Source organism: Podarcis liolepis, assembly GCF_965112155.1.
Source record: "Podarcis liolepis genome assembly, chromosome: 10".
Taxonomy (NCBI): Eukaryota; Metazoa; Chordata; class Lepidosauria; order Squamata; family Lacertidae; genus Podarcis; species Podarcis liolepis.
In genome coordinates this window covers 66,718,443-66,731,019 of record NC_139562.1, presented here as the reverse complement: position 1 = coordinate 66,731,019, position 12,577 = coordinate 66,718,443, and the positions used below count along the sequence as shown (strand labels likewise).

The 12,577-nt window shown below is 42.2% G+C and overlaps 1 protein-coding gene across 1 annotated transcript in view; it reads right to left on the bottom strand.

The window, feature by feature from the left end:
• Positions 1-12,577, bottom strand: part of IQUB (IQ motif and ubiquitin domain containing) — a 33,753-nt gene that overhangs the window by 12,192 nt on the left and 8,984 nt on the right. Inside the window, exon 8 of the mRNA XM_083463411.1 lies at positions 7,696-7,871. Coding sequence (XP_083319537.1) covers positions 7,696-7,871 — 176 coding nt within the window. The remainder of the gene's footprint in view (positions 1-7,695; positions 7,872-12,577) is intronic.

The window sequence follows — 12,577 nt, the reverse complement described above, 5'->3', positions numbered from 1 at the left end:
CTGCCTGCCTTACTGCTGTTGAAGCCACAGCCCTTCTTTTAGCAGAAGGGGTTGTGATGCTAGATGAAAGATCCTTCATAAGATAACGGAAGTCAATGGAGAGCAAATAACCATAAGAACGCCAGAGCATCCCTGCAGGTTCAGGCCAAAGGCACATCTAAGTCCAGCATCCTGTTCTCACAGTGACCAACCAGATGCCTGAAAGCACAACCTGAGGACAAGAATGCTCCTGAGTGTGATTCCCAGTGACTGGTATACAGACGGATGCTGCCTTCAACTAATAGCCTTATTGGCCATAATTCCCTTTTAATGCCATTCAAGTTAGTGGCCATCACCACCTCTTGTGGGAGCAGTTTAGCCATGTGCTGTGTGAAGAAAGAATTTTCTATCTGTCCCAAATATACAGCTTCATTGGATGCCCCCAAGTTTATTGGATGTCCCCAAGTTCTAGTACTATGAGCGAGAGAGATAAACTTTTCCTCCATCACAGGGGAGTGAACTGCTCCACCCCCCTGAATATATTGCCATTTTTCTAAACCTTTCTAAACCTTTTTCAGCTCTGCAATATCCTTTTTGAGGATAGATTCCTTTTCAGCCAGAGGTTGGGTCCTTTTTCTGTCGCTGTGCAAGCTTGATGATGTCATGCATGGGAAAGGTGCGTTCTCGAGCCCTGCTGGCTTTGGATAAAAAGCCCTTTTCTCGCCCCTTGGACGAGTCAGCTCCCTCCAGATTTCAGAATCTGGCTGTCTAAAGAGTTTGACAAAAATGCCACAAATATTAGCCTCAGACCTACGGCCCAATTTTCATGCTCCTTTTCCAGTCAATGAGATGCATAGGAGCCCATCCACGCTTACCTCTTGCCATGAGCTTTTTAGCTACAGGTCCATGCTTTCAAGCTCTATGCCAGAGTGCGTCCCCCCTGGCTCTGCTTTCCTCAAGAAAACCTGCTCTTTAACACTGAATCGGAACAAACAGCAATTCTGTGGATTGCTGTTTGCTCCAATTCAGCGGCAAAGAGCAGGTTTTCGTGAGGAAAGCACTGCAGCAAAAGAAAAAGAAGTGCTTGGACACAGAGCTTAAAAAGAGATATATTAAAACATATATTCACAAGTCACAATACAGCTTTGTCCACTGCCCTGATATCACAGAACGATCACTCCAATCCTGAATCCCACATCACTGTCATGTTGGCTCATCTAATATCCTCAATAGGAACCCAATTACTGATCTGGTTGGCTAGACATTTTCAATCAATATATCCCCTCCACAGACACCTCTGTGATGATGATGGCATTGAAATATCCTGTTCTTCTTCAATAAAAGAGTTTTAAAGCATGGACATATGCCTAGAAATGAGCCCCTTGTCTGTGTGACTAAATCCTCAGCCCAGGGCTAGCCTTTACCTCCCAGCAAAGACCAAGGCTGGCATGAATAACTGTACAAGGATGGGTAAGTAGGGGAGATTTCCAATCCTAGCTTGTGGCAATATTCTCTCTCTCTTTCCACTCAAAAAGCTTCAACTGATCCAGATTAGCTCAAGAGCTTGTTCCTTGTTCTCACACTTATAGCAACACAAAGAGCTGTTAGACGGTTGGGTCTTTCTAGCTGAGTGTTATCCACACTGACTTGCAGTGGGTCTTCAGGGTTTGGGGGCAAGGATCTTACCTGGCTCTACCTGTACATGCCAGGGACTAGACAAAAGACTTTCTGCATGAAAATCAGGTGCTCTACCAACAAACTGCATGTACTCCCAAACAATCTCTCATCTGCCTTTAGCAGTCCACCCCTTCTTCCCTGACCATTCAGGTCCTTTAAAAAGGACCTTTAAAAAAAACACTCCAAAGCTGATTATGCTATGTGCTATTCCGAACACAAGAAGTAATATTCTCAGTTAAGCTCTTCTCTGTACAAAACTCAAATGCTCAGCCAGTTTCCTCTTGGAAGCACAAATCTGTAGAGTGTTAGCATTCATCCATTTTTTCAAGTTATGTAAGCACAAAAAGAGGGAAATAAAAGAAAATAAGAGTTCATAAATGAGAATTTGACAGATTCTTAGCAGGCTTAGTTCTATAATTAAATGAGGGGCTGATAATTGGAACTGACGGGTTGCAGCCAAAACTGATTAAAAAATCCGACAGGAAACAGGCTTGTCTAAATTATGAAGTTCTAAATCTTTCAATTAGAGCTAGCAAACTCCAGCAAAATCGGAAACAGAGGATTGTTGCTCTAGCATAACTAAAGGTTTATTAATTTGTTTTCCCATGCATGCATGATAAAACAAATCCTTCATATAGGACCATAAAGCTTAAGTTCTAAGCCTGTATTTTAGTAAGTCGGGTTTTGTTTTTTTTAAAGCCAGTGCTAACAGATGAGTTTTTGTTTGAATACACAACTAGTTTTAGCTTATTCAGCTAAGCAAGTGTCCTCTTGCTCTCCTAGCTTAAGATTTATTTATTTTTAAACAAACTATAGGTTTGTATCCAACTACATTCTACTCAAAGTAAAAGGCAAAAAGGTAAAGGACCCTTAGACTGTTAAGTCCAGTCAAAGGCGACTATGGGGTTGCGGCGCTCATCTCGCTTCAGGCCAAGGGAGCTGGCATTTGTCCATAGACAGCTTTCTGGGTCATGTGGCCAGCATGACTAAACCGCCTCTGGCGCAACAGAACACCGTCATGGAAGCTAAAGCACACGGAAACGCCATTTATCTTCCTGCCACAGTGGTACCTATTTATCTACTTGCACTGGCATGCTTTCAAACTGCTAGGTTGGCAGAAGCTGGGACAGACCAACAGGAGCTCATCCCATTTCAGGGATTCGAACCGCCACCCGTCTGATCGGCAAGCCCAAGAGGCTCGGTGGTTTAGACCACAGTACCACCTGCATCAGAGTAGATCCACTTAAATTAATGGACTTAAGTTAGTTATGGCTACTAACCTCAGTGGGTCTACTCTCAGTAATTCAAGCATTGAATAGAACCCACAAATAAGAACATAATGGTTTTGCTCAAAAGAGATCCTAGGGTAAGCAGTAGGTGCTTCTCCTCAACTAAGTAAAGGTAAAGGGACCCCTGACCATTAGGTCCAGTCGTGGCCGACTCTGGGGTTGCGGTGCTCATCTCGCTTTATTGGCCAAGGGAGCCGGCGTACAGCTTCCGGGTCATGTGGCCAGCATGACTAAGCCGCTTCTGGTGAACCACAGCAGCGCACAGAAACACCGTTTACCTTCCCGCCGGAGCGGTACCTATTTATCTACTTGCACTTTGACGTGCTTTCGAACTACTAGGTTGGCAGGAGCAGGGACCGAGCAACGGGAGCTCACCCTGTCGCGGGGATTTGAACCACCGACCTTCTGATCGGCAAGTCCTAGGCTCTGTGGTTTAACCCACAGCGCCACCCCCGTCCCTTAAGCTAAGTAGAGACCTCCAATTTCTACTAGCTCCTCTGAGGTGAGGAGCCATATGCACTGAACAGCAGTGTGTGAAAAGGTTTCCTTGACCTTCAGAGACAGATTTTCAACAGAAGAGGATGGAATGGGAATGCATAGATGGAAAACCCCAACATGCAGCTGAACTCTGCCCAGAGTTCTTTGGAGACAAGCTACTATTCATTTTAGCTTCTGTGAAATTTAGATAAAAACCTGGAGGTGTAGCCATTTTAATTTATATAGTAAACTAAATGTATAATGTATAACGAAGGGTCTCACTCCACATTTTCATAAGTTATGATAAGAACATATAATTTTCTAAATAAAACATGTTCATTCTTTGCCAAAGAACTCAGTGTCCCCTCAAGGCCTTTTATCCATACCCAAATTCTGTTTTCAGGCTTTTTTAGATATATGCTCAAAACTGGTGCAAGAAATTCTGAATCTCCAGTTTTCTCTTGCCAGCTGTCTTCTGCTTTTTTAGTTGGCTGGCTGCAACATGGAAATTACAATAATCCTGTTATCTAAATTGCTTCAGAGAGCAGGTCTATTGTAAACTGCATTCCAGTTGCCACCACATGAAAGCTGCACAGAGTGTTGCCAGAGGGGTGGGGTGGGGAATACAACTTGCGCTGGGAGAGACAGGAGGAGATGCAATGAAGAATTGCAGAGAATAAAGACAAACAGGGAAGGAAACAGCAAAACATCTATGAACCAATATTTTGAGTAAATATCTGGTGCTATTAGCAAAGTTGACCATTTGTTCAGGCAAGTGAGGATGCTATTTAGGACAGGATCTCAATTGAATAGCTAGTGTAAGAAGGAAGATCAGTTCTCCTACTACTGCCCCAAAGCATTTCATTTCCAGAGTACATACATTTACTAGAGCAGCTGTCAGGATTCTCTCAATTGTCATGGAGATTGAATAGCTTGTGGAGGTAGGGGATTTCTGTATATTAAATTGGCAGAAAGTGGATAACCTACTACCCCCTTTTTCCTCTATCCAATGACAGCCAAGAGCTCATTTTAAATCCCTTCACATGTAGCTACATTCCTACTATTTGGAGGTAAGGTAAAGGTAAAGGGACCCCTGACCATTAGGTCCAGTCGTGGCCGACTCTAGGGTTGTGGCGCTCATCTCTCTTTGTTGGCCGAGGGAGCCGGCATACAGCTTCCGGGTCATGTGGCCAGCATGACCAAGCCACTTCTGGCAAACCAGAGCAGCGCACGGAAACACTGTTTACCTTCCCGCCGGAGCGGTACCTATTTATTTACTTGCACTTTGATGTGCTTTCGAACTGCTAGGTTGGCAGGAGCAGGGACCAAACAACGGGAGCTTGCCCCGTGGCGGGGATCTGAACCACCGACCTTCTGATCGGCAAGCCCTAGACTCTGTGGTTTAACCCACAGCGCCACCCGCGTCCCATTTGGAGGTAGGGTGGATATAAAATAAATAAATAAAATTGTAAATTATGATGTTGGCCTTAACGTCTACATCATGCATGCAGCATATCTATTCGACACATTCACATTTGATCCAAATTGGTGACTTCAGTTGGTCTTAACCACAATGGAACAATTTGTCAACGAAGTCTCTTTGGTGCCTAAAGCCCAAGTCATGGTCAGAGGGGACATTTGATTCAAGGAGGTGGGGAGGTCAGAATTCTTGTAAGCAAATTTTATTTCTGCATTGAAACTGAAAATGGTTATCTAAAAGCATCATTCCAAATCAAGTGGCTTTTTTCAAGAAGGAGAAGATCCACAAAAATTCGAAACCAGTATCAGGGAAGTAATTCCCGTGCTTAAGCCAAGAATACTATAATACCAAGCAGAAAGCGTAGAGCCACTTACCTCTTCTTTGTCTAGGCCTTGAACAATTAAGGTCATTTTGCTCTTTCCTCCAAACCAAGTAGCTGCCAATCCCTCCCCCTTCTTACTAGTCTTCATTTCCAAAAGCTACTTCCTCTGTCTGCTTCTCTTATCTCTACAAAATATCTCACTGAATTCACTTCTATATTAAATGTGTACCAACGTCCAGTTGCCAGCCTTGAAGCCTTGTTAAGTAGATGGTTCATTCCTAATCTCCTAGAAGCAGGCTGGGCCATCAGCTAGGAACATGTGGAAATGCCAGAATCATGAATCACCGCTAAAGCGTAGGGACTGTATATATGCCCACCATGATTTGTGTGACTGTACATGCAGCCCTTTTTTGAGCAGCAGAAACTGTACACATTTCAGTACATGGAGGCACTAGTTCGTTCGGAGCCTCCATGATAATCCGTCCAGATTGAAAGTTTGCTTTTCACCATATGCACTTCCAGTGGAGTTTGGAACAACAGCAACAACAACAACAGCTGAATGGTGGCTAAATTGTTATTATTCTTTACTCTAGTGCTCCACTCCTTCACATTGCTCTTCAGTATCCATTTTCCTTCAAAAGGCATTTCCTGAGCCATCATACCTTTACCTATATCTGACATTAAAGGCGAGCAATGAAGTGTTGCAGTACATACTGAAATTTCAAAACCTCCACATTTATTTCTACTATAATGGCCACTAGTGACATCTGGTGGTGGGTATGTAAACTTAACATATTTATTGTGGGTGGGGGGGACCATTCTGACATACGATAAATTGGCCAACTTTGCTTATCCACTACACTATTCTCATGGTTATCTTATTTTATTCAAAAGGAGAGATGAATTAGATATTGCCTACCTTTGAAGTCCTATTCTTATTATGTCTAAAATGTATGGTGAAGTATGGTGAAACCACCCTTCTGGTTTGCAAAACCAGAATTATAAGAACAGAGTAGAAATTAAACCCTCCTGTTTTCAGGCCATATTTTGAGTGATGCAGCTGTTCTTTGAAGGATACAACTGCTGGATGAGGCTTGCATCAGTAGAGCACTATGGAGGATAACAACGTAAAACTTGAAATCCAGCTATAAAGTCAGTAGTTTGATTGAAAAAGGTTTATGGCCATCTAATTTTTACAGAAACTGACCATTCTACTAAGCCACTGCTCTAAGGTTAAGCCACTACAAGGACCACTTGCACAACACCTTGAAAGGGGCAGGGTGGGGGTTGTTCGCTTCTGATGATCAGGGAACCCATAGCGAAGCAGCCCTCCAACTGCTGCTCCATGCACTTATATCACAGCTTATCACATCACTGCTCAAGCCACTTTAGACAGTCTGCAGTCATGTGGTGATCTTGGACGCACATGCAAACAATCAGATGGATTCTGGTAAAAGCTTTTGCATACCGAATACAGCAGAACAGATCAAGGGGGAAGACGGGTTGCTATTCTTCTTTCTCAGGGTGCAGATAGCAAGATCCACTCAAGGAACTGCAGCATAGCTTTTCTATTCCATGCACTGCTAATATCACTCTGGGCATGTCAATACCACTGACAAGCTGTTCATGGCAAGTTAAAACCTTCCAATGCCTCACCCTGAAGTATCCAAAGTATTCTCCCTGAGACTCAGGCTTGCAGGCTTCTCTCCTCACCAACGCATGCTAGCAGGGAGAAAAGAGTGGACTACAGGATGCTTAAAAGGTGAGGCCTGGGAAGGCTATGCCATCAATTGCCTGGCATGTTGCTGTGCCCAGCACAGCCATACACCCTGCACGGGAGCATCATCAGAAGAGGGACTTGGCATGAGGTGCCACTCTACTCTTCTGTCCATATGAGAGAGCAGGATTGTGACCTTGTTAATGAGGCAACAGATTTCAAGTCTTTCAAAAAAACCCAAAACAACCACTCTTAATAGCTACTCTTCACAAAATCTGGAATACCACATATCTCCCTGTGATGGCATCGAACTGCTGGATCCTCTAAGAATGGCCAATCCATGCAAATCTTCTTAGAATGTACATTCAGGGAAGTATGAATGAGACTACCGTAATACACTGAGTTCCTTGTGCCTCTAATGTAGCATTAATTGAGGGTTGCACAGGGCACGGTACTCATCATCTCCAATGAGACGGCACAATTAAGTAAATTAAGATGTAAGTGGTGGTTTTTCTGTGCTTAGGTGAAAAGAAGCACTCATCAAGTTTTATAGGCGTATATAAAAAGGCTTTTAATAACTGTACCTAATGAGCCAATTTTACTGCCAGACATGCATGAAGCCCACAAATCATATCTTCAACCGGTCAAGTTAATTACTGTGCTTTTCTTCAGCCTGCTGCTACTTTGTAAATGTTAATTCAGGTTTTTGAACTCTGGGTGCGTTCAGTGTTCAGACAGAAATTATCTCACTGACCTTTTCCAAGAAGGACAGGATTGCTTGGTGCGCGTTCTCTTCATATGCGTTTATTTTGTGTCTCCCGATGGTAGCAATCAGCTGGGCCTCTTTTTCTAACAGTCCACAGAGAGCTGCCTTCCGTTCGGCTCCAGTGAGAGTGCTGTTGATATTCTCAAGCTCCTCTTGCCTCCATACTACATCAACAAAAAGACAATATTATTGATTTTTTTTCCAACTTTTGTTTTCTTGATTTAGCCTTCACATGCTATGAATAGGAAATGTGCTAGCCAGGTGCTTAAATCAGCGGTGAAAGGGGATTGTGCTTTGTTATTTTGGTACTCTGTTTTTAGGAGCATAGGTAGCATGCCTTAGTGTGCTGTTTTCCTGAAATTCTCCAATACCAGCTGGTGTTTTGTACCTATGCATTTTTGCCCACTTTGCTTCTGTCTTTAAAATACTGTACAGTGGTACCTTGGAAGCCAAATGCCTTGCCTCCCGAACAAATCAGCTCCCAAACAATTGAAACCCAGAAGTGAGTGTTCCAGTTTTCTAACGATTTTCAGAAGCCGGTTCTCGAACAATTTCCAGTTTTCAACGATTTTCGGAAGCTGAACATTCAGCATGGCTTCCGCAGCCGCACTTTGGTTTTTGAATGGTTCCGGGAGTCAAATGGACTCCAGAAACACATTCTGTTCCAAAACCAAGGTACCACTGTACTAGAGATCAGCAAGGATGGAGAAACTATGCAAAAAGGGCATCTGCACAAAGCTTGCTACAGGGTTTGTGTGTGCTCATGAAGCACACTAATTCCTGCAGTTCTTTCACCTGTGGGTCTCATGTTCCCAAATATGATTTGGCAGTGGAAATACACCAGAAGTGAAGTCCAATGTCTCAGTCACTGCCAGTACAAGTTGTGTGATATACCCATGCTAAGATCTAGAGAGCAGTTGTCCTTTGCCATTTCAGAATTTATTTTGGGAGAGAGTTCTCCAAATGTCACTTTGGCACTGAAATGCAAGAAGAGAAGGTCTGATGTACGTACGCACATTTATTCAACAAAAACAGACAAGGTTCCTACTCAACATTAGAATTAAGCATATTACATCTTGTATTGTTGCATACTGGCATATTGACTGCCAGTCACTGAATATATTACACAAACAGCTATTTAACATACATCAAGTGAGTAAGCTGAAATTTATAAATACTGTATTGTTAAAATAATACGGGCATTCAGTTACAATGTTGAAACTAAAAACCTGCATCTGTTGAACGCCATCCTATACATCATTCCAATGCCTGCTATTACTATATAATAGTATTTTCAATGTGCATTAAAATGAGAACACAGCATTCTATTATGGGAGCATTAGCAAAGGAGACAAATACCAGGAGGCAAAACCATAAATTATCCAATTAGGCTTCTGTGCCAAGGTTAATAATCTCCTTAGGAACCAAATATGTTATTATTCTACATAAGAAACTGCAGCAGTGGGAGACAGAAACACGGGATGTGCATATTTTTAATAGCTCCTAAAGTAGGAACAAGAATGTAATAGTCTCAGTTCTGCAGTGCTGTGATCTGTATGATAAACTCTAGCTAAATTCAAGCTACTCAGGTGAAACAGAATTTTTATTTTTTGATCAGAAGACTAGATTGTATTTTACTTCTGGCAGTACAGTTCTGCTCTAGCAAGAAGAACTAATTTTGGTACCTATATAGACAGCTATATGCATAGATATCCAAATTGAAATCAGTGAGCCTCCTGGTGCTACAAGTGCTTGAGAGATTTATTGGAGCCCTTTTTTCCCTCCCCAATCAGCATAACAAGATAAAAAGAAGAAAATATGGAAATTCACATAGGTGCATAACAAATATATATATATGTGCACGCACCTAAAAGAATATGGAATAAAGTATGGTGATCCAAATGTTTCTTGAGTATTGCTCTTCTTCAGATCAGCTATAGCTATTTTATTATAATACAAAATGAAGGAGATGAACTTTCCTCTCTCCCTTCATTTTGTATTTTCACAGGCTAATAGTTATAGTTGATCCCCGAAGAAGGCATTCTAACAATAAGGCAGGGCAAGTGGGAAGATCATATTTCTTCCATCTTGAAGCAGTGAAGAAAGCTCTCCATCAGTCTTATAGGCATGTGGGTTATCCAATAGTTCAGTATTCATTACCCTCAAGTTGCTCTTTCAGGATGTGACCAGAAATGTAAAGCTACTGCCATCTGATAGGAATACTAAGCATGCATCTTTAATTTCTGTCTCTTTGGGGGAAAGTCTTTAAATGGGGTGCTGAAGTGTACTGGGTTTACAGTGTTCCTCTAATTTTCACTTCGAGCAGAAGGCTCTTGATTTACCATGGACCTATTTCAGAACCATTTACAACCAAGTAGCCTTGATGCTAATTATGTCACAACACACATAATCCATATAATGTGGTTATTGGTGTATAAAACTCACAAGCCTTTTTTTTAACAATTACAGGATCTTTTACTTTGCTCTGTAAATGCTTGAGAAGCCTTATGGATCTAGTTCAGTGGCTTCTTTACATCATAGCATCACAGAATTTGAAGGGATCTCAAAGGTCATGTAATCCAGCTTCCTGCTGATTCAGGAAATCTACTACGCTCTGCATAAAAAGCCCTAATGAAGGAGAGTCCACCACCTTCTAAGGCCATCCGTCTGTTCCACTCATATTGTCAGTAACCTCTTCCTTACATTAAGCCCCTGTGCTTTTTCTTGTCATTTGAACAAACAGAGCCCATCCCCACGTAGCAGAAGAAAACAAATTTGCTCCATTTTCTGTACAACAGCCCTTTTCATATGTGAAGCTGGTTAGATTGCCTAATAGCTGTCTCTTCTCTGGGCTAGACATGCCCAACACATTTAATCTTTCATCATACGACTTGGTCTTCAGGCCCATCACCATTTCTGGTTTTCTGTTGCCCATCTCTGGACATGTTCTAGTTTGTTGATATCCTCTGCAAACTCGTGTTCCCAGAACTGCACACAGTACTTTGTGTGATATCTGACTAAAGCAGAACAGAGTGGTACCAATATTTTTCTCAATCTGAGCATTATACTTCTGTTCACGCAGCCTAGAAATCCAGTGGCCTCTTTAGCTGCTGCACTGAATGACTGACTCTTGTTTAGCTTGTGATCTGCTAAGGCCCTAAGGTCCTTTTCACATCTACAAATGGATGTCAAGCCAGGTACTTCTGATCCTTCCCACCTAAATGCAGAATTTTATACTTATCTCTGTTGAAATTTATTTTGTCAGTTTTCGCCTAGTGCTGTCATTTGCAGACAAAGTCATCTGCAAATTGGATAAACATCTCCATAAAGTCATTTGTATTTTTATCTAGGGATCCTTACAGCTTACCTATGTGGGTTACTACATCTGCCCAGCATTTCACGACCACTGCCGTGATTAGAATGATTGATGCCTTATTCACTGGCAGGAATGGAAGTGATTTAGATGGGGTCATGGAGCATTTATTCTCCTAGGCAAATCCCCTGCCCAACTGAAGCTGCTATTAGCATGGAGGGAAAAAATCAAACAGGCATCTACAAGTGTTTTCTCCATAGGGGATAGTAACTGCTTCTGGAGGGGTGTGTGATTTGCATTGGAGGATCATTCCTTTCCCCCATCTCCATTGCCCAAATCACACATCCAACCTGAGCTTGCTTTTTGAAAAAGATCTGAAGAGCTCCAATTATGGAACTCCCATGCAAGGTCCAATTATGCAAGGTCCCATGCAAGGTCCAATTATGGAACTCCCATGCAAGGTCTACTTTGACCTTAAGTCACTGCTATCACCATTAGTTATCTTTCCAACAATATAGGTCATGGGTAGGCAAACTATGGCCCGGGGACAGTCCAGGAATCAGAGTGTTTTTACATGAATAGAATGTGTCCTTTTATTTAACATGTATCTCTGGGTTATTTGTGGGGCATAGGAATTTGTTCTTTTTTCTTTTTCCCCCAAAATATAGTCCAGCCCCCCACAAAGGTCTGAGGTTCAGTGGACCAGCCCCCTGCTGAAAAGGTTTGCTGACCCCTGATATAGGTAGATTCTCGCTGTTATATAGTGTATAGTGGCTCTGTTTTAATGGCCACTTGCTCTCAGTGGGCAGCAGAATTGCCATGTTCTTCAGCTTCAATGACCTGAATCCAGCTTTTGACACACTGCAAGGTGGTTCAGGGATACACGAAGGCAGAAGTCAGTGTGTGGTGGCAAAGCCCTATTACAAGAAAATCTATGAAGAAGCCTTTAGTTAGGCATTTTTTTTCTTTAGATATTGCTTTACAAGGTACATGGCATGTAACCTGTGCAAAGTTCCCAATAAATCCTTTTCTTATTTGTCTTCACTGAGCCCTGTGAAGTGGGTTATTACTCCCATTTAACAGATGGGGGACCAAGAGGGATAAGCAATTTTTCCAAGACCGCCCAAGTGAATCCATGACAAAGCCAAAATGTGAACAAATGTACCAGTTGAACACAACGTCCTCTGGATCACAGCACCAGATCATCAAGATCGTGCTCGCTACATATTTCTGAAAAGCTCAGGGAAAATACTAATTCAAAAACTGTTATAGAATATTCTCTCAAACATTTTCATTCTAATGAGTAACAACCATTAGTGTATCTCAATCGAATGAGAGGAAGAAAACATCCAGGATATAAAAAAAGCAGCACAGCGGAGAGGACTATCAAGATCATGTTTTATCACTGAATATTTCAGCTTTATTCTTTTTTATTTGGTTAGCTGCCACCGCTGTTCAAATCAATGCAGCAAAGTCTACGCAGCTTTCGAGGATCCACGAGGGGGCAGCCAATGCAAAGAAAAGAAACTGTTCCCTGCTTCCGGAAAATGATTTTTC